Genomic DNA, 23,347 nt, shown 5'->3' with positions numbered 1-23,347 from the left:
TATCCTCACTGTGTAGCCAACCGGAAATGCAGTGTATGGGTTCATTGTCTTTTTCCACATTGGTGAAAATAATGGACACCTAGAATGGGAGTAGGGATCCAGTTTTGAAGGTACCCAGTCTTGTCAATCCTATGAAAATCCAGTCAGTAGTGAACATTATGATATTCGAGGGACCTCTCAGCTGGTATTGAGGCAGGAGGACACTTTTTGGAGGAAGGGAGAATTAAATTAAAGAGTTCAAGGGGCAAATATAATCCCACACTGACTTTAATGCAGTTTATGTTGTTTCACAAGACAGTGAAGAGCACTAATATGATAACAAAGTGTGACATCAGAAGCACAGATGGATAACTCCTCACTCATTAAAAAATGGTGCTGTAGTTGCACATTACTGAGATAATAGGATCAATACACAAAATCAGAGTACCAAATTGATTTTGGATGTTACTGGAGAAACTCAATTCCTCCTTTACGGAAAGAAAATAAATCAGTAAACTCATCCTCGTGTACGTTTCATATTTTGCACTTATTCAAATTAACATTAGTGAAAATTAGAGAGCAGGTTCATTATTGCTTTATTTGACTGTTGGTTTGTGATCAGGAAGAATGAATTAAACAGAATAAATGTATCACAATGTGAAAACAAAATCGCGTCTGGCATATGTAGAATAAGGGAGTCAGTCAAAATGTTATATCATATTGGGATTTATGAGGCATGTTCACAACATAAGAATGTTTCTGGGATTGAATCTTAAATCTTAAGATTAAAGTAGTACTGTTTAACAGTGCAAAAGTAAAACACTCCTGATGCTGGAAATGTGAAATAACAACAGAAAAAAGGAGGAAATACTCAGCATTTGGGGAAATGGTGGTAATTTGGTAATGTCACTGGACATGTAATCCATGAGCCCAAGCTAAAGGGACACAGGTTCAATTCTAACTTAAGCTAACTGGTAGAATTTAAATTAATTAATAAAATCTGGAATTGCAAGTTAGTTTCTGTGATGGTGTTTATGGTTCTGTCATTGATTATTGCAAAAAAAAACTACGTGGTTCACTAATGTCCTTTAGGGACAGAAATCTGCTGTTACCTGATCTGCCTGGCATGTGACTCCAGACCAGCAATGTATTGAGATCTATCTGCTTTTTCCAACAGTTTGCCAGCAACATATGCAACTCTTTGAAGAATTAAATTTCCTGACACTCCCAGAAAAGAAAAATCAAATTAGTGTTTCAAGACTGTGTCCTTTCATTCGATGAATTGTTGATGAAATTAAATAATGGAATGTTAACAGTTTCTCTCTCCACAGATGCAACTTTAGCTGTTGGGCTGATGTCTACCAAAAATTGGTTAAATTTACATTTTTAGGATTTTCATGGAGGGTTTTTCTCTCTGAATTCTCGGGAGTTATCTCATGCAATTCACTGCTGTTCACTCCTTTGTATATGGCCCTTACCTCTATGGCGCTGTACTTGCATGATCACGTACTCAATAACAGGAGTATCAACCACTAGCAAGACCTTCTGGGATATCTGCTGCAGTTGCCATGTTTAAAGCTCAATTGTGTACCAGGGCAAATGCTGCCATCCATGAATAGCCATTCACATTGCATTTTGTGGGAGGGAAATTAAAAAAAAAATAGCTTCCAAAGATACCTGAGTGGCCCAGTGACACCGCAATGCAAATACAAACTCACATTTGTAAATGTGTTACCTGTCTGATTGATTATCACTATAACTGCAGCTACAAAAATCAAGCTACACAGGCTATAACATGGAAGGACATTGGCTGAAGAAATGCTACTCCTTCCCTTAAGCCCAGCATGGCACAGTAACTTGTCATTGTTCAATGTGGGAGCAAAACATCTTAGACAACCTTCAAAAGTTGACAGTATTTTACTTTTGTAGAACAGGTTAAAAAAAGAAAAATAAAAAAAGGAAAATGCATTTGCTTCTAGAAATAAACAGGCTGCTTGCCCTTTGAGCAGTGGCAAATTTTCAATCAATGAATGGTAATTTGAGTTAATTCAGATCAATTGGAAGTAGAAATAAAACTAGGAAAGTCAAGGAGAAGGCATGCAAAATGGGTGATAATGATATAGCAGAACTTCTTTTTCCGAACAGTCATCCTTCATTCTCTCCGAGTTCTGAGCTAAAGTTATAACTATTACCAAGACTAAAGTGCTGAAACCAAAACTAAAAGCAAGGAACTTGTGGCGAAGCACACACAGGTACCATACTTCTCTCTGACTCAAAGATTGGCAGCTTAAAATGGTGAAAGATGGCTCCAATTTAAGGAAGTGATTTGAGAACAAACTAAGAAAACAAACACAGAAAAAACTGCTTTACACAGCAAAGAGGTATTACTTATATCCAAACTTCAGTTAATTCCACCAGTTTCTTTTTCCAAATCACATGAAAATAATAGCAATGCAAATGTGACATCATTACATCTTCTTGTTTTGGTGTTAATGTTCCATACAGCGAAAAATCTGTAAACTTTAAAATGGCAACAACAGATATGCCAAAAGAGAGAAGTCAAAATGAGCTTAAAAATGAAAAGAATTACACTATACTATTTACTTTATACTGAAACTTCAAACATCATATAGCAAACATAGCAGAAGCAAACATCTAACCATGAACTGGCAATCCATCGGAAGTTAAAAGGAAGGCTAAATCTTCATTTCCTGGATCAGTAAATAACTGACAATGAATGACAGGCAATCAGAGAAGTTCTCACTGAAGGGCTAGAAAGTTTAAGAGAATAAAGTCCTTTGGTATTTCTGACGATGACCAGAAAGATCCTGAAATTTTCTTTTCAGATTTTAGAAGATCAACTGAAGATTAAAATCAGCTAAAAAGCAAAATTTTGAAAGTTTGGAAATATTTGGAAAGGTATTGATTAATTTTGGATATGCATGGATTTGTAAAGCAAAGGTCATGTCAGATTAACTTCATTGAATATTTTGAGTAGGTAATAGAGAAAGTTGTTGAATAAGGTAATGTGCTTGACATAGTCTAAGTGAATTTTAACAGGGGTCACATGGCAGATTTTTAGAAAAGTAGAAGTCAATGGAAAGTAGCAAGATGGATCCAAATATTACTCAGTGGCAGCAAGTAAGGCTTAATGGCTCTACTCCCAGCTTCAAAACTGCAGTTGAGCCCCACATGGACAGAGGAAGCACTTCAGTGATACCCTCAAAGCCTCACTGGTAAAATGCGGCATTCCCACAGGCATCTGGGAATCTTTGGACCAAGACCATCCGAAGTGGAGGAGGAGTATCTGGAAAGGCATCAAGCATCTCAAGATTTGACATCTGGAGAAAGTGGAAGCCAGGCAAAAACAGCAAAAGGAGCGGGCTACCACACCGATGCACTACCCTTCCCTCCCTGTGCCCACAACCTGCCCCAAGTGTAACAGAGCCTGCGGCAGCCACCCTGGTCTGTACAGACACCTACAGACTCACCCTGAGAACGGAAGAGAGTCATCCTCATCTGCGAGGGACCGCCAATGAATAATGAATTGTTGACAGTTGTTTTGTGACTGGGAGGCTGTTTACAGTTAGGCAGTGCAGGCCTCACTACTCAGACCCAATGTGTATATCTTTGATTAAGATTTAGACGTAGTGGCCATGATTAAGAAGTTTGTAGATGGAAAGAAAATTCATGGTGTGGTTAATAGTGTCAACTGCAGGAAGATAAGCAGTTATATAAGCAGAAGAATGTGGAATGGAATTCAATCCAGAGAAATGTGAGGCAAGGTAAAGAAAGGGAAAAAAAAGTAAATGTTACAATACTGAGAAATATAAAGGACTCTGGACTGCATGCCCTTTGGCATTGTTTGTATCTGCATTATCTTTAAAAGTCTGTTGTACACCTGGATAAGCATTTTCAGTTCAGAAATGCCCTGTAAAGCTGGTAACATTTGCTCTGGTCATGGCAGACAGGGGGAAATCGGCACCTCACCCAACATTATGGGGCAGATCCTGCAATCCTGCTGGATGGGTGAAGCTGATGCAGGATTCCACCTGCCCCAGGATCAGCAGGGGAGGCAACATCAAGGGTCAAAGGGCCATTGCTGCACCGTAATGTTCTATGTACACCAGACCATGCCAGCCTGGTCTGAGGTTGCACCCGGGTTAAAGCATGCTTAACCATCTGAAGGAATGCCCAGCACACTCAGAAGAAGGCCTTCTCCATTCTGCCGGTGTAAGTTCTACAATCTTCTCTCCAATACCTCACACAGCAATACAGTCTATCACTCTCACTACTGCCTGCACCATCTTACCCACTTGCTGTCACCACTCACCCTACACACACCTACACTGCTAACCTTGCATACTTTCTGTACTGCATGCCTTCTGAGCTACTTACTCATTCACTTGGGACAGCTCCCCACCTGCATCAACAGGAAAAGCTGTGACACCCACTTTCATCTGATGTAATACAAACAACCAATACACGAACAAAGAACAGTACAGCCTAATCCTTCATTGAAAAATATCTTGGCTGGTCTGATTTTAACCTCATAAAAAACTGAAAGAACCGTGGATGCTGTAAATCAGAGACAAAAATCAAAATTGCTAATAAAACTCAGCATCTGTGAACAGAAATCAAAGTTAACATTTTAGGTTGAGTGAAGTATCTGGGGAAGGGTCATTCAATCCAAAACATTAACTCTGATTTCTCTCCACAGATGCTGCCAGACCTGCTGAGCTTTTCCGGCAATTTCTGGGGGGTTTTTCTACTTCTAACCTCAACTCTACATTCTTGAATATCCTCAAAAATCTTTCATCCCTTCGTAATCAACAATGTATCTACTTCTTCCTGAAACAACTGTTATCTTTGAGGATGGGAATTCCAAAAACGCAAACCCTCTGGGAGAAACAAAAATCCTCATTGCTGTCTTAAATGGATGACTCCTTATTTTTAAACTATGACCTCTCTGGATTCTCTTATAAGAGCAAACATTCTTTCCACATCCACCTAGTCAAGTCCCCTCATGATCTTACATGTTTCAGTTAAGTCACCTCTGACTATTTTAAACTTCAGGGGATGCAGGCCTATTCTGTCCAGCCTTTCCTCAGAAGGCAAGCTGCTCATTCCAGGTATTAGTCTAGGAAACTTTCTCTGAAATTCTTCCAAAACATTAACATCCTTTGTAAGTACGGTGACCAGTATTGTACACAGTACTCTAAATGCTGTATCACCAACATCCTGTATAACTAAAGCATAATCTCCCAATCCTTACATTCAAATCCCCATGCATTTTATTAGATTTCCTGGTTATTTGCTGTATCTGCATACTAACCATCTATATTTCATGCAAGAAGGTACCTAGGTCTCTCTGCATCGCAGAGCTCTGTAATCTCTCACCATTTAGATAATATGCTTATTTTTATTCTTTGTGACAAAATGGACAAATATCCACTTTCCTACACTATACTCCACTAACCAGGTCTTTGCCCACTCTCTTAACATACCCATATCACGTTGTAGTCTCCTTGTGTTCTCTTCATAACTCAATTTCCTACCGACCTAAGTTTGTGTCTTCAGCAAATTTATCTACCATACCTTTGGTGTCTTCATTCAAATCATTCATATAAATTGCAGAGTGAGGCCCCAGCATCAACTCCCGTGGCACACCATTCAGCCTGAAAAAGATCCATTTATTCCTACTCTCTGATTCCTGTGAACCAGCCAATCTTCAATCTAAGCCAATATGTTGCACCTAGCATCATGAACTTTTATTTGATATGACACCTTATGTCTTCCAGAAATCTAAGTACAATACATCAAATGGTTCCCCTTTAGCTTAGATTAGATTCCCTACAGTATGGAAATAGGCCCTTCGGCCCAACAAGTCCACACCGACCCTCTGAAGAGTAACCCACCCAGACCCATTCCCCTTGACTAATGCACCTAACACTATGTGCAATTTAGCACGGCCAATTCACCTGATGTGCACATCTTTGGACTGTGGGAGAAAACCGGAGCACCCAGAGCAAACCCATGCAGACTCAGGGAGAACATGCAAACTCCACTCAGACAATCACCCAAGGCCGGAATCGAACGTGGGTCCCTGGAACTGTGATGCGGCAGTGCTAACCACTGAGCCATTGTGCCGCCCATTACAAGTTACTTCTACAAAGAACCATAATAAAATAGACACAATTTTATCTTGACAAAACCATTATGGCTTTGCCTGATTACCTTGACCTTATCCAAGTGCCCTGTTATAATACTTTTAATTGCAACTTAATAATACCAATTTCCCAATGATTGGTGTTAAGCTAATGGGCCTATCGTCTCCTGCTTTTTGAATGAAGGAGTTACATGAGCAACTTGTTAAAAGAACTGTCCCAGAATTCATTGAGTTTTAGAAAATTAAAATTAATTCATCAACTGTTTCACTTGTTACTTCTTTTAACAAGATTAATCAGAACCTGGCAACTCACCAACTTGCAATTCCAACAATTTACTCAGCAATATTACCCTGTGAATTGTAATTTTCTTGAGTTGCTCCCTCCCTTTCAATTTCTGATTTACAGCTATTTCCAGGATGTGATTTGTATTTTCTCCAGTGAAGATCAATGCAAAACATCTAATCAATTCATCTGCCATTTTTATCTACCATTACTAATTCCCCAGACTCATCTCCTACAGGGCCAACACTTACTCAGTTAATTTTTTCTTTTTAAACATCTAAATAAATATTTCCTGTATGTTTTTATATTTTTGGTTAATACCTGCCTTTCTGTCATTCCAGAAAGAAAACAGTCATCAACAAGACAGAAAGAATAAATACATTTGATATCCTGCCCGTCATTTGGCTTTTCACAAGGGGAGACTATGGATGATTAGTGTTATCAAGAGATTGTTAACCCAGAGAACTAGCTAAATAATCAGGGGATCTGGTTCAAATCCTGCCATTGCACATGGTGGAAATTGATTTAATACTAAAAACAGTTTGGAGTTCAATGATGACTATGAAGTTGTTGCCGATTGCTGGGGGTAACTCCCACCTGATTCACTGGTCTCCTTTAAGGAAGGAAACTTACCTGGTCTAATCTACATGTGACTCCAGACATACAGCAATGTTGACTCTCAACTGCCCTGTGAGCAATTAAAGATGGGTAATAAATGCTGGCTTAGCCAACAACGTTCACATCCTGTGAATAAATATGAAAAACTTGCGAGGAGATGATCCAGACTCAGATTGTTCAGAGTGAGGCTTGGACTGGTATCAGAGGTTGCCCTTGATCTATTGTACTCAGTCCCCTCAGCAAATGCTATCCACTTTGACTTAACTGCAGCCTGATGACAGGTTTCTTGGTTTTATTTCTGCACTAACCAGCAAGGTAAGACAGCAACAAAATTAGCCTTTATCTTTGTTTGAAAAGGCAAAGCACAAAAATTTCAGAGTGCTGCTCCTTCATCAGGTAGTTGGGAAGCAGGATCAGAAGACAGAATTTATGGCAAAAGATTACAGTGTCATGCAGCTGAAATGATATATTAAACAAACCTCCACTGTTGATAAGTCTTTCATCTTTTAGAATGGATTGCAGTTTTCGGTTCATTAAATGTTAAATCCCAGAATTTCTTTAAGTCGCATTCTTAAGATAACTTAAGGTATTATAAAAAGAAAGGTGACATCTCAGCTCAGGCAATGAATTAAAGGTGTCAGGTTACAGTCTGTCTATATCCCAATCTTGAGTCAGACTGGTTCTATTTCCAAAGTAGGAATTTACAAAATATTACATAAATTGACTGCCTGCATTAACTGCCTGCAGGTTGTGTATTTTTGAGCAAAATAGTACGTATCTGCAAATATAATTTTGCAAATATAAATTCATCCCATATGTGTGTGCACGTGTAGGAGAGTGCACTCACACACGCACACACACATGCACACGCTCTCTCTCTTTCTCTTTCTCTCGTTCTCTCTCTCTCTCTCTCTCTCTCTCTCCTGCACGAGCACTCACATATAGGTCTATGGGGTGAATTTGTATTTGCAGAATTATATTTGTAGATACATTCTATTTTGTTCAAAAAATGCATAACCTGCAGGCAGTCAATGCAGGCAATCAATCCATGTAATATTTTGTAAGTTCCACTTTGGAAATAGAACCAGTCTGACTCAAGATTGGGATATGGACAGACTGTAACCTCACACCTTTAATGCATTGTCTGAGCTGAAATGTCACCTTTTTTTTATAAAACGTTAAGTTATCTTGAGAATGTGACTTGAGTAATATGTAAATCTGGGATTTATATATTAATGAACCGAAACCTGCAACCCATTCTAAAAGGTGAAAGACTTATCAACAGTGGAGGATTATTTAATATATCATTTCAGTTGCATGACACATTATCTTTTGCCATAAATTCTGCCTTATGATACTGCTTCACAACTACCAATGAAGGAGCAGCACACCAAAAGCTAGTGCTTCCAAATAAATCGTTTGGAGTATAACCTGGTGTTGTATGAGTTTAAAGTTTATCCACCCCAGTCCAACACCGAACCCTCCACATAGAGTCATACAGTTATAGAGATGTACAGCATGGAAACAGACCCTTCGGTCCAACCCGTCCTTGCCGACCAGATATCCCAACCCAATCTAATCCCACCTGCCAGCACCCGGCCCATATCCCTCCAAACCCTTCCTATTCATATACCCATCTAAATGCCTCTTAAATGTTGCAATTGTACCAGCCTCCACCACTTCCTCTGGCAGCTCCTTCCATACACGTACCACCCTCTGTGTGAAAACGTTGCCCCTTAGGTTTTTTTTATATCTTTCCCCTCTCATCCTAAATCTATGCCCTCTAGTTCCAGACTCCCCGACCCCAGGGAAAAGACTTAGTCTATTTATCCTATCCATGCCCCTCATAATTTTGTAAACCTCTATAAGGTCACCCCTCAGCCTCTGACGCTCCAGGGAAAACAGCCCCAGCCTGTTCAGCCTCTCCCTATAGCTCAAATCCTCTAATCCTGGCAACATCCTTGTAAATCTTTTCTGAACCTTTTCAAATTTCACAACATCTTTCCGATGGGAAGGAGACCAGAATTGCATGCAATATTCCAACAGTGGCCTAACCAATGTCCTGTACAGCTGCAACATGACCTCCCAACTCCTGTACTTAATACTCCGACCAATAAAAGAAAGCATACCAAATGCATTCTTCACTATCCTATCTACCTGCAACTCCACTTTCAAGGAGCTATGAACCTGCACTCCAAAGTCTCTTTGTTCAACAACACCCCCGAGGAACTTACCATTTAGTGTATAAGTCCTGCTAAGATTTGCTTTCCCAAGATGCAGCACCTCACATTTATCTGTATTAAACTCCATCTGCCGCTTCTCAGCCCATTGGCCCATCTGGTCAATATCCTGTTGTAATCTGAGGTATCCCTCTTTGCTGTCCACTACACCTCCAATTTTGGTGTCATCTGCAAACTTACTAACTGTACCTCTTATGCTTGCATCCAAATCATTTATGTAAATGACAAAAAGTAGAGGACCCAACACCGATCCTTGTGGCACTCCACTGGTCACAGGCTTCCAGTCTGAAAAACAACTCTCCACCACCACCTTCTGTCTTCTACCTTTGAGGCAGTTCTATATCCAAATGGCTAGTTCTCTCTGTATTCCATGATCTCTAACCTTGCTAATCAGTCTCCCATGGAGAACCTTGTTGAACGCCTTACTGAAGTCCATATAGATCACATCTACCGCTTTGCCCTCATCAAGCACATCAAGCACAAATCAGCAGTGTAAGGCAATGCAAGGCAGGGATGCTGTCAGCATCCGAGTAAGGTCAGAATGAATGAATGCTGAGAGCAATCAAAGAGCCTGGGGATGCAGTTTGGTCCAGTTCATGAGTTGGTTGTGTCATTGAGTGCAGTGTTCTTTCTCCAGCATTATAATGAGAGTTGTTAGTGTAGCCAATGTGAAGCATTGAAGTGAAGAGGCATCCTGAAAGTGATCGAAGATGATACATGAGATTCATAGATGCATTTTAGAGGCTGGCACATGTCAGATGTCAATGTCTATTTATATAAGATGCAAGTGACCAGTGCCCATGGGGCATGCCCTGAGATGTGGTGTCCTGTTTCTAACATAGAATTGTTCAGAGCAAATTGCAACCTAAATCCATCATGAACTCACTTGGTTTGTCAAGTTTTCTCAATGTTGGGCTTGTTTCCTGAGTTTGGTAACATAGAAACCAGGAGAAGGAGTAGACCATTGACCTTTCGGTCCTGGTTCACTCTCAATATGATCAGAATTGATCCTCACTCTCAATGCCATTTTTCCACTTTCTCCCCATATCCCTTGATGCATTTAAAATCTGAATATAAGATGGGTAGCTGAATATTAATGAGGCAAGTTGGGCTGTTAACAAGGTTAACATACGTTAATTCCCATCAATAGGCAACTTGCCACTGTCCAACAAGGATCCTCGTTGTCATTTATGAAAAGCATAAAAGATGGCACAAATTGCTCCCAGTGTCATTACACGTATCACCCATTATACCTCGCATTTGTCTATAGGAAATGATTATGACGAATGAGTTGAATTTTCTCCTTCCATACCATAATTTTTTTATGCTTCTGTCAGAGTGTGCATACCAAGTAGTCTGATTAAAACCCCAATTTAGCACACACCATTCCAACAACAACCACTACTTGTATTGATGTAACACGTTTTCATGTAATACATTAAAATATGAAATTATGAAAGTTCATCGAGGTGAACTTATGATAGTTTATCTATCCTGCTGAGTAGGGCCGTTGCTCGAGTCTGATGTACTATCTTACAACAGAACTCAAGAAAAACATTCAGGATTCTCTTTGTGGCTGATTATTCAGAGATCTACTTTGACTAGTTTTGAGCTTGGTTCTAAAATATTTAAAATTTTATATCCAAAATCCAACTGCAACCTTAATTACGTACAGGCTATTTAATAAATATTAACTTACCATGATTGACCTCAATCCTCTGGCCCCTGTATTCTTTTCAATTGCTTTACGTGCAATAGCACGCACAGCTGCATCCGTAATAGAAAAGTGACACTGAAATAAAAGGTGTAAAAAGACTTCTGAGAAAACTCCCATGTCACTGCTGTCTTGTTATTTAAATCATGTATGTTAATTTTAATTGACATATTGTACCTCATTTTTGGAGGATACTTTTTAAATGCTTGAACATGTATCAGAACAAAACAAGAATAAAATCATTCTAATCTGGTATCTATAAAACAAAGATTGATTAATTGTTATTGTTACTCGAGAAAGTTGGGAAGGACAATGTAGCTTTTTTTTTACATGAGATGAGAAGCTCTGGCAGGTTGGCTGGCAATTTCAGTTAAAACTAAGGATTCTTTGTGCCTGAAATGCAGTATTTTCCAAATAATAATAGTGAAGTCATTCTACAATCAGCAACATAATTTAGGAATTCCCAACCATTAAATAGGTAACTGAAACTTTGCCAATAGATACTGATGTTCATTAAGCAAAACCTAGATTGAGAGACATATTTCAGAATTTGTGACTTTTGAAATGTAAAGTAAAATTTTCTCATGCAATGAATAAATGTAATACAGTAAATCCAAATCTTGATAAGATTAGAGGGCTACCAACTAAATAAATAATTGCAGGCTCTACATACTGATTCAGTTCAGCAACTATAAGAGATAATATAGATTTGATAGTGTGTTTCTTTGTGTAATTATTCAGTTAATATGCACAGTAATTCTATTCTAATTGTACATGACCCATTGTCTGTCAAAGGCAATGTTTTTAAATATGTATTCCATTTAATGACAAGTGGAAATGAGATCAGAGTACAACAATATAAAAGCATATATTAAAGATTTGCCCAAATAGACTCATTCTCCAAATATCAAGAACCGTAATTTCACTGATGTATTCTGATCACTATTGTTAGTCAGCGGTGAGTGCTCTGTTTCAGAAGGGGAATTCAATAGTGACTTTAAACATTTTGTAGTGAAAGAAAGATAGTTACTTTTGTCTATTATATGTCATATGTTCAGGTATCAGTGAATTGAGTACTTTTGATATTATTGTTTTGTAAGGCATGCAAGGTCCAACTATTAGCAATGGGAGAGCAACTAGATAATCTATGTTAGTGGTCTTCATTGAGGATAAATGTTGATCATAATACTTGGAGAAATCCCAGCTTTGTTTCTTTAATTTTGTTGATATGAAGGAACTAAGTGTCCTGAGGCATCTCTAAAGATCAATGCTTGCTCACACCAATAGTACATCCTACTGTTTGGAGTTAACAACTTGCTTCTGCTTTTACAGTTTAATATCATTGTGGTTTAATAGTTTCAAATTATTGCAAATGTTAGTCACAATTTATTTTCCTCTCAACAAACTCTCTCTTGTAATGGTAACATGAGGAAACACCCTATCCATGCAGTGAGTGTTTGGAATCTGGAATACAATGCCTGAAAGTGTAATGGAGGTAAGGCCAATTGAGGCTTTCATAAGGAAATTGAATTATTATCTGAAAAGGAAAATTTGGCAGGATTGTGATTAAAAAGGGAAGTGGCACTAGGTGAATTGTTCCTTAGAAGGCCAGCAGACATGATAGACGAAATGGTATGCCCTACTGTAATCATTCTATGATTCTGAGTCCCAAATTCTGGTAGCACAGAGTTCTGCTTTAAAACAATGACAATGCTTCTTTTTATCAGCAGCAGACAATGGCTTAAACATAATGGCTTATGTAATTGTGATTAATGCCCTTTTTTCTTCACTGTGACATATACAGTCAGATTTAAACCATTCAGTTATTTAATCCTCTGCATTTGTACAGGCCCAGATTCCTTTTCTATTTTCTGCACATTTTATCCATGTCAAGCAAGTTTCTTCATACCTTATCCATGTCAAACAGCATTTTGTACTGCGTTATTATTGCGTTTTGTGGTTCTGTCAGAATACGAACCAACATGTCCTCATTTAAGCTATGTAGTGCAAGAACCACAGGAAATCGTCCTATAAATTCTGGAATCATTCCATATTCTATCAGGTCTCTAGCTTCTACACTACGAAGCAATTTGTCTCTCTCTTGGGACTCTTCTTGTGCATTCACTCCTGAGGAATTAGCCAAGCCAGATGCTGCCACAGCTCGACGGCCAGTGCCCAGGCTAGATGTTGCACCAAATCCTAGGTACTGAGTGAGGAAACAGAATACTTTAATTTCCACTTGCTTTTAGAAGCTTTATTGAATATACAAAATTCAAACAGATTGCAGTTTAAATTGAGAAAATGTTAATGGTAATACTGCTAACAAGAGAGACATCGCTGAAAGTTTTCTTTTAGCACACATTAGGGCAAATATATATTTTAAACAATTCTCAAAATATATTTCAAGAGCTAAGGGCTGGCGATCGATTAGCAAGTAGACTCTGTCCTTTGAAATAGGAACATGAGTAGGCCATTCAGCCCCTCAGTTCTCCTACTGATCAAGAATCTATCTTTGCTTTAAACATAACAAGAACACTGTGCCCATAGAATTCCATGGCAAGGATTTAAAATGCTCACAACCCTGAGATGAAATTTGTTGTCATCTCAGTCTCAAATTGACACCCCTTAATTTTGAGACTATGCCCTCTGGTCCTCAACTCTCCCATGAGGTGAAATATCTCTCAGCATTTTCCCTGTCAAGACCTTTAATAATCTTATACGTTTCCATGAGATCATTTGTCATTCTTCTCAATTCCAATGACTGGAGTTCCAACCTGTTTAACTTTGGCTCTTAAAATCTCTCCACACCAGGGACCATTCTAGTGAACCTTTTCTCAACTGCCTCCAATAAAACTATATCTTTCATTAAAACTACTCACAGCATTCCAGATGTGGTCTCACCAGCACCTTGTCCAGCTGCAATAAGACTTCCCCACTCTTATACTCCAACTCCTTTGATACAAGGACCAATATCCCATTAGTATTCCTGATTAATGTTGTACTTGTGTGCTAGTTTTCTGCATATTATGGACAAGTACCCCAAGTCCTTTGTGTTGCAACATTTCTCCATTTAAGTAATTCTCTGATTAGCAGAGGCAATGCCATGTAGAGAGCAAAGAGTCTATAGGCTCCCATGCTTCCTGATAATTTATAAAAAAAAGTGCAAAGCTTGAACATATTCCTTTTGTTTGCAGAGAATGAGTCTCTATGTCAAAGTATATTTTTCTTGCAAGCATAAGAAGAGCTAGAATATGAACTCAGCTGAATATATTCTGCAACATAAGTGGTTATTCTACCAGTCGGAATACATTATCAGTAGTATCACATGATGGCATGATCACATGCAACTGGGGTATGAGAAAACACTCTAATATGCAAAACCACATTTTTTGTGTGGGAAAAGATCTGCCAACCCACAAAAAGCCCACAAAAGCAAAATTGGCCAAACTGTACTAAAATACCCAGAATGACTCAGCAAGGACCAAGCAGGCTGACAAGTGAAACTAGACAGCACTCACAGACAAGGGAATACACTTAAAGCACCCACTGAATAATGACAGAACACCACAGCTATCCCAAAGCCCTGAGGGCAGTTTCACAACCCAGCAATACCAAAGCCACACAAAGAGCAGGTCAGACAGAGAGGCACCAGCAAGAGCACTACTCCCAGGACAAGACAATGGAAGTACCTCACCAATTCAGAGGAGACATTAGCACCTATCTGCGAAGAGGAATGGAAGCTCTGGACCCATCAATACTGTCAGAATGTTGTTTTGTGTAAAAAATTAGGACATTCCTCCGATAACTGTTTTCTGATTAGCATAATTATAACTAGTTTACTCCATTTCCAGATACATTCCAGATACATTGTATTTTCCCCATTTCTAATTAGCCTTATTGTACAGGATTATTATAAAAACTGGCTTCATCCTCAGCTTGGGGAAGAGAAATTCTCGGCTACCTGGGCAGACTGTCTGTGCTGTTTCACTCTAGTCAATTTCTCTTCCAGCCATATCGCTTGTAATAAACAGCATGTCAATTTCACCCGATCTGGTTTGTGTGGTCTCTACTTTATTGGGCAAATTTCTCAGACTCTTTGTAAGCAAATATAAATTGTTAATAGTGCTCACTAGAATGGCTTCCATTCTTCATCTGTCAATCAGAAAGCTGCTAATCTGTCAGTAGGTGCAACTATTGCCATTGTTCACCTACTGTTGTGTATGGCTTCCTTCAAGCTTGAAGTCATCTAGTTTGGACTAGGATATCTACCTTTTTGAACTAACTTCAAGAATCTCACCTCAATTTATTGTATTAGTGCAACAATTTGCCAATTAACGGAACATAACTCCCAATACTGCACAGATTGTCAGAAGTTCTTTAGCTTCAGGTCTGTCTCCTACAAGCTTCTTCTTTACCCTAACCAATTCCAAGTGATATCATTATAATAGATGGCGCTTACAGCATTCAACCAATGAGTAATACTTTCAGACTCACATGGGCAGCATGGTGGCACAGTGGTTAGCACTGCTACCTCACAGCGCCAGAGACCTGGGTTCAATTCCCACCTCAGGCATCTGTCTCCGTGGAGTTTGCACATTCTCACTGTGTCTGTGTGGGTTTCCTCCGGGTGCTCTGGTTTCCTCCCACAGTCCAAAGATGTGCAGGTTAGGTGAATTGACCATGTTAAATTGCCCCTAGCATTAGGTGAAGGGGTAAATGTAGGGGAATGAGTCCGGGTGGATTGCTCTTTGGAGAGTCGGTATGGACTTGTTGGGCTGAAGGGCCTGTTTCCACACTAAGTAATTTAATCTAATATGTCAAGCGTTTCACGACTGTCAAGCTTACACAGCTTTTTACTTATTTTGAGGGAAAATGTGATTCTCTCAATAATTACGTTTTGATTTTTGGGGGATACATTTTGTTTTTGATGGCTATTTTATCACTCTCACGAACTTAATTAATAGATGATGGGGTCGGTTGGTTGAGTTGGCTGAACACCTGGTTTATAATGAAGAGTGACACCAATACAATGGGTTCAATTCCTGCACGAGTGGACGTTACTGTGAAGCACTCTCCTTCTCAACCTCTCCCCTCACCTAAGGTATGGTGACTCTCAGATTAAATTACCACCGAATGTCTCTCTCTAATGAGAGCAGCCCTAAAGCAGACTAAAATGACTTTACCTTTACGACTTTATTAGGTGATGTAGTCGCATAGTATCAATTTTGTATCTGTGTTGCTATATAAGGTATTCAGAGTAATTTATTAACTGTCAATAATAACGAATTCATCAATAAATATAAAGCCACAAGAAAAGCATTAACCTCTCAGATAGCATGTTCTTTGTAATTTTCAACAAAAGTTTTTAAAGAATAATTGACACAAACTTCAACATACAAACAGTTATCATCCTAAATCAACTTCCACAAATTAGTGAAGTCTCAGTTAATGCATTTTCAGCACATATTTTGAAAGTAGGATCATTTTAACCAGGCAGTTACTTCCCTTTATTTTAGCTGCATCTCAGATCTCAATCCCAGATTTAATTTTAGTGGTATTCATTACAGCAGGATCCATATTTTCTTCAAGTATTGTAGCTCTTGAACCAATGCACCTTTGAACTAAATATTCCACATACATTTGTAAGGAATTTGTTACTCTAGTAATTTGAAGTTTACTTGGATCCCAGTAAGGTGTCTGCTTGTATTTTATTAACACATTAAAACTGTTCCCTCTCCATCTCAGCCTCCTTCCCCTCTTGGAATTCCCCACTTCTCTTCACAAGCCTCTTTCAGCCATCTCCTCACCTTCCATTTCCACCCATTCCCCCCCCCCCAATGCTCCCTGAACCTTGACCCATTTGATAGAACTCCCAGACTTGGCAAATGGCTGCTCCTAATCCTAGACTCAGTTAATGATCTCTCCTGATCATGATCTGGGGTAAATGTTTCCCTGGTAATTCCCTCATTGCTATCACTTACATACCCTACTCATGGCTCCTACATTCCAAGGTTTCTTTTCTCCTGTGTTTGTTGCCAGTAGGTTTATTGGTTAGCCTATCAGCAGCAAGTATAAGCTACAGCCAGCATGTAGTTGAAGGAGTGGCTGCTCACTATTTCAATCCATACAATTCAACAGGGCAAATTTTCTCTGATTGATTGCACTCATGAGTGAATTTATCAGAGTGAGGTGGAATCTTTCAGGAGTGGATTTGCCCAACACACCCATGTACTTTGAGAATTGTTGCCCAGACATCAATGCTGAGTGCATTTGTCCTAATGAGCATAAGGTGAAAAACTTCAGCAACATGCCTCTCTTTTCAACTATGTTCAAGTTATTTACGACCAGCAACTGCTTGTTAATATTAAGCATTAAGAATTCTCAGAATATTAAAGATAATCTTTTCAAAATGTTATAAATTTCATGGCAAGTACTTGGTAGAATATTTTGGTAACTTTATTTATTTTTAATAATAGGTTTTATTTAATTATGGCTAGCAGCTCTGAGGTAGGGCTTCCTATTCCTGAGTGGAGGAAATGCCACCTCTAGCCAGTTAGTGGCTAAATGGTTGCAAGGCAACTGGTGCTTTCTTTGATGAACTATCAGCATGATGACTTACTGACAAAGGTGAATGACGGGGGGAGTCTTAGGTGGTGGCTGCTTTTGAAGATGGTTTTGAGCATCAGATGCAACACAGGCATAGAATGGCAAGTTTGGGAGTTTGGTTAGTGTGGGAGCTCACTGCAGTGTGGGAAAGAGATGTATTTTTGCATTTCTGAACCCATTTGAAGTGCACTGGGAGCCAGAACATGCACTCAATTTAGGGAAAAAGCAGTAAAAGTGATAAAAACAAGAGTATGAGGAGCTGATTGGCTGTTAAATGCTTAATGTAATGAACTGTGTAAAATGCTTAAGAATACTTGAGTTAGGGAACATTTATGAATAGAAAACATTAAAACTTTAACAGATACCTTATAGAGTTGCCTGATTAATTAAGGAGTGTATAATCTTCAGTTCTAATTGAGATCAACATTTAATAGACACAGCAAAATTGTGGTTAAGAATGGGAATTCATGCAATTGATTAAATTAATAAATTACATTCAACTAATTAGCAAACAGACAATGGTGGGACAGGCATTGTTTTGAAGCTGTGAATGTGGGAGCTTCTGGAGTCAGAGTCATAGAAACAGACCTTTCAACCCAAATCATCCATGCTCTCCAAGTTTCCCAAACTAAACTAGTCCCACTTGCCTGCATTTGCCCATATTCCTTTAAATCTTTTCTATTCATGTACCTATCCAAATGTCAGATAAAGCAGGCAATTATGGAAGCCTTGGATTTAACATCATGCAGATCTGAGAGACATCAGTTCAAAAAGTGGAAGACAGATGGTAGGATCAGTTTTGTAGAAGGTCATTTTAAGAAACTAAGGCAAAAAGAGATAAGGGTTCCAGTGTTTGTATTCTGAGTTGACATCCAGTGGGATGCCTTTGTCTGACGGGGTCAGTGTGTTTTCATGGAATCTAACTTCTCTTCTGTCTTTAACAAAATGGCACATAAAACAAAAGAAGGTCTTAATTAGAGAAACAACCGAGAGCACTGACTGTTGAATGTAAGGGCAAAGAAATACATGAGTCACTGCATACGCTATCTAGAAGAGAAGAGAAAAGGTTAATCTTGTGTCAGAGAAAAGTACACCAAGGGACAACAGATAAATATATTTTGTTTCTTATAGCAATTTGAAAGCACTCTCACCAAACATATTTGCAATTACTACCTGATGGATCCCAAAGAAGACTCAGTGTGGGGACTCCACCCTCTGGAGTCCAGACTCTTATATTGATCTAAGTGCTAAACCTAGATCTTAAACCTGTGAATAATCTGTTTTAGATATTATATAGGCTGTGAGAATTACTCTGGTAGAATCACAAGACTTTTCAAACAAATTACCAAGAATGTTGGAAAGAACATTTAGTATGACAGAGTTAAGAATGGACCTTTTCATTTTTCCTCCTGCTGATTACTCTGTCTAGTCCATTAAAAGCGCCAGAACCAACAAAGAGAATGTTGGCAGTGTCTACTGGAATGGTATCTGTACGATATCTCTTGGAGCTCTTTTCTGGGACATTTACGATCGTTCCTTCCATGATTTTCAACAAACCCTGAAAAAAAAAAGTACCAGTATAATATCCCCCATTGCAGGCCCTTAACATTGCAATTCAGGTTATCTGCACTTCATATTGCAAATCACAATATTGAAGAGCTATTAAGATACCTCGTAAGCCCAAATGATAAAACTAACTAACATATGAGCAATTGTTACTTTGTTAATTTTCCAGGGTCCAGAGGGTTTCTTCCTCAACTGCTCCCAGGTTTTGACATGGATGAAGCAGCAGTCTGTTACTTCTGTACATAGCTCTGGTGTGTGTATTATAAGAAGAATATTGAGAAACTGAGGAAGGTTCCTGGATTTACTCGGATGATTTACTGGAATGATACCAGAACTGAGAGGTTCCATCTATCATGAAAGAATGGATGATATGGGATGCTTTTCTCCAGAAAGGAGAAAACTGAGGTATAAATTATGAGTTTGTTCAAAAACAGTGGTAGTAAGTCTCAGATAATCACCAATGAATCCAATTTGGAATTCAGAAGAGTTTGTCAACTCTACACTGAGGAAACAAAGCAGAGACTGAGTGACTGCTTCACAAAACATCGACGTTCTGTCCATGAAAAAAGACCTTGAATTTCCAATTTCTCGCCACTTCAGCACACCACCTTGTTCGGCTGAGTTAAGAAATTCTCTGATTCAGGCTAACTATCTCATCATGAAAAGCTTTCTTATTACTCACTTGCTGCACACCTTCTCCTCCTACATCACGAAGCTGGTGTATTCCTGGAACTGCTCCAATCTTATCCATTTCATCAAGAAACACAATTCCTTATGGTGTAAAAGAGACATAAATAAATATTCAAATACAGTACTATCTCAATATTAAACACTAACATTATAGGGGATCCAAGATGGCGGCGACCCAGTAAGACTGAGTCTATAGTGCTCCTCCCAAGACCTGGGCACAGTGGGTCACCTACCCCCTACCAATCTCACCAAATCATTTATAAATCATTTATAATAGTTTAGTAACTGAATTAGTGGTTTAATATTACATTTAAGCAACTTTATCCTAAGTTAAAATGACTAAAGGGAAGGGAGCCCGCAGCTCTCAGCAAGCAGGAACCCCTCCCCCACACTCTCCAGCTGCAGCAGAGGCGTCCACAGCCGCCCCGGGGGACTTACCTACAGTAGCAAGCCTTACAGAAATGATTTCCAAGCTTGACTCGAAGATCGATGCTTTTATCGTCGAATCCAGGAACCGTTGGGAGTCGCTCTCGGCCGCGCTGAAGAAGCACGACCGTGAAATTGAAGAAATTCAACGCCGAGTCGGAGGGGCGGAGCTAAAGGCCGCGACCTCGGAGACAACCGCTCAATCGGCCGTGGATCAGGTCCGGACTCTCGAGCAGCGAGTCCGGACCTTGGAAAATCATATTGACGACCTCGATAATCGAGGTCGTCGAAAAAATATTCGTTTGCTGGGCCTTCCCGAGCAGGAAGAGGAAGGCCAGCTTACAGCATTCCTGGAGCAGTGGCTGCCACAACTTTTAAATCTGGAAGCTGGATCAGGCCAGGTAAGGGTGGAATGGGCCTACCGGGTAGCAATACGCGGGCCCGGCTCAAACCAGCGCCCGCGCCCGGTCCTGTTCCGGCTGCAGAGCTACAGAGAGAGGCAGATACTCCTGGAAGCCTCTAGAAATCTCGGAAAAGACCCCCAAGCTATGATCTACAAAGGATCCAAGATCATGCTATTTCAGGACTTTTCCCCGGCTCTGGTTCGAAAGAGGAAAGCATTCGACGAGGCGAAGAAGCGTTTAAGGGACTTAAATGTACAGTACTCCTTACGCTACCCAGCGATGTTACGCTTTAACCATGAAGGTTCTGTATATAACTTTGGATCACCAGAAAAGGCTAAGGAATTCTTGGACTCTCTTAGATAAACTGTAGGACATAATGGATGTTGGTCTGCCTTCCCCCCCGTTTTGGTTTATATCCCCTCCCTTTTTTTTTCTTACCTTATTGCTTAATATTATTATGGGGGGTGGGGAGAGGGATTTGATTTTCTCCCCCCCCCCCCCTTGGAGTTGTTTTCTGTTATTATTTTATGTATATATGAGGGGTGTATGTACATGTGTGTGTATGTATGTATATATATATATATGTATGTGTATGTATATATATGTATATATAAGTTGGGGGATTTGGTTAATGTTGGTGGGGGGAGGTGGTTACCTTATTCGATTTTACCTCTGTCTTTAGGAGCGGGGTTGTTTTTCCCTTCGTTATTTTGTATTATCATATTTAATTATTATTTGTTGAACTGGTAATTTTATAGTTATATGTTTATATATGGTATTAACATTACCAAATATACCCAGGTGTTGGTAGGGGTGGGGGTGGGGTGCTCACTGTTAACTCTAGCTTTGTATTATATTTGAATTTTCCTCACTTTATTGAGGAGTGCCTGGGTCAAGGGTGGGGCATTGGTTGGGAGAGGATATGAGGGATTTTTGGAGAGGAAGTGATGCCCCCTGGGAACAAGGGGGAAAGTCTCCACTTAGACACGTTTTATATTTTTTTTATTTAGAAATAGTTTTTTACTGTATTGTTGTGGGTGTATTAAAGAGGGTTTATTTTTGTAAATTTTACATGTTCCATGCTCGGGATGCTCTGGATAGGGTTCCCCCTCCCGAGGGGTCTCGGATTGGCCCAGAGGATTATGGTTGATCAATCGGTTAAGTGGTGCACCTGGAATGTCAAAGGGAGTAATTCGCCACTTAAAAGGAAGAAAATATTATCAAATCTTAAGAAGGAAAGAGTTGATATAGCTCTCCTACAGGAGACGCATCTGTCAGATAAAGAACACTTGAAATTACGACAGGGCGGATTTGATCAGGCCTTTTTTTCTTCTTTTAGCTCAAAAAGCAGGGGAGTTGTTATTCTTGTTCGGAAGAATTTCCCTTTCAAAATCCTAAAGCAGATAAAAGACGAATCTGGACGATATATCTTGATTAAAGCTCTCATAAATGGAGAGGAATATGGGATTTTAAATTTGTACTGCCCCCCGGCACACCCCTTTAAATTTATAACAGAAGCCTTCTCAAAATTGATGGCTTTTAATGCCCGTCATATAATTATAGGGGGAGACTTTAATTGTATTATGGATCCGGAAATAGACAGGATTCCCAAGAGTACTGCAGGAGTATCTCCCAGATCTAGACAATTGATGGATCTGAACAAAGAATTAGGATTAGTAGATGTATGGAGATGTCTTCATCCACAGGGTAGAGATTTTTCTTTCTACTCTAATCCACATAAATGTCATACCAGAATTGATATGTTTTTTGCCCCCTCAATTTTTTTAAATTCCATATCATCCTGTAAAATAGGTAATATAGCAATTTCTGACCACGCTGCTGTATATATGGAAACTAAGGCGAGGAACAGTGGGACATCCCCTCGGCATTGGCGTATGGACCCCTTCTTAATGAAAGATAGTAAATTTGTAAAGTACTTCTCTCAAGAATTTAAAACTTTTTTAGAAATTAATTCAGGTACAGCTAGCAACCCGTCAATGATGTGGGAGACCATCAAAGCTTACACGCGAGGCTTGATCATCTCCTACTCAGCGACCCAGAAGAAATTAAAAGGAGAACAACAGCGTTTGCTTGAAGCCCGCTTAAAAGCGGCTGAAACAGCATACACTGATAGACCCTCTATTATTAAATTGCAAAGGATTACAGCTCTTAGGACAGCTCTAAATACTACACTTACTCAAACGGCTAAGAGGGAAATATTATTTGCAAAGCAAAGATTATATGAATATGGCGACAAACCGGGTAGATACTTAGCATTTCTTGCAAAGGAAAAAAAAGGCCCCTCAGACGATTATGTCTATTAAGGAAAGTACGGGTATTTTGACTCATGATCATAAAAAGATTAATGCGACCTTTAGAAAATTCTATTCTGAGTTATATAAATCACAGGATTGTGAAGATAGGGCGAAGAGGATGCAGTCATTTTTTAAAAATTTGACTTTTCCAGACCTAACTCCGGAACAAGTATCGGTCCTAAATGCTCCTCTTACACCCCAAGAAATAGTTGATGCAATTAGGCACCTTCAAAATGGTAAGGCGCCGGGCCCAGATGGCTTTCAAGCTGAATTCTATAAAGAATTTACAGAAATACTGGTTGGTCCACTTATGGACATGTATAACTATGCATATAGT

The 23,347-nt window shown here is 39.3% G+C and overlaps 1 protein-coding gene across 1 annotated transcript in view; it reads right to left on the bottom strand.

Annotated features, from left to right (window-relative positions):
* The window catches only part of LOC122559500 (ATP-dependent clpX-like chaperone, mitochondrial), a 59,944-nt gene that overhangs the window by 11,902 nt on the left and 24,695 nt on the right, over positions 1 to 23,347 (bottom strand). The window contains exons 7-10 of the mRNA XM_087993483.1: positions 19,858 to 19,946; positions 19,003 to 19,167; positions 12,913 to 13,209; positions 10,989 to 11,081 (exon numbers count right to left, since the gene is read on the bottom strand). Of these exons, the coding sequence (XP_087849609.1) occupies positions 10,989 to 11,081; positions 12,913 to 13,209; positions 19,003 to 19,167; positions 19,858 to 19,946 (644 nt within the window). The remainder of the gene's footprint in view (positions 1 to 10,988; positions 11,082 to 12,912; positions 13,210 to 19,002; positions 19,168 to 19,857; positions 19,947 to 23,347) is intronic.

Source organism: Chiloscyllium plagiosum, unplaced genomic scaffold, assembly GCF_037043375.1.
Source record: "Chiloscyllium plagiosum isolate Xiang-an unplaced genomic scaffold, Cpla_swu_hap1 HiC_scaffold_2, whole genome shotgun sequence".
NCBI lineage: Eukaryota > Metazoa > Chordata > Chondrichthyes > Orectolobiformes > Hemiscylliidae > Chiloscyllium > Chiloscyllium plagiosum.
This window is presented reverse-complemented; position numbering and strand designations above follow the sequence as displayed.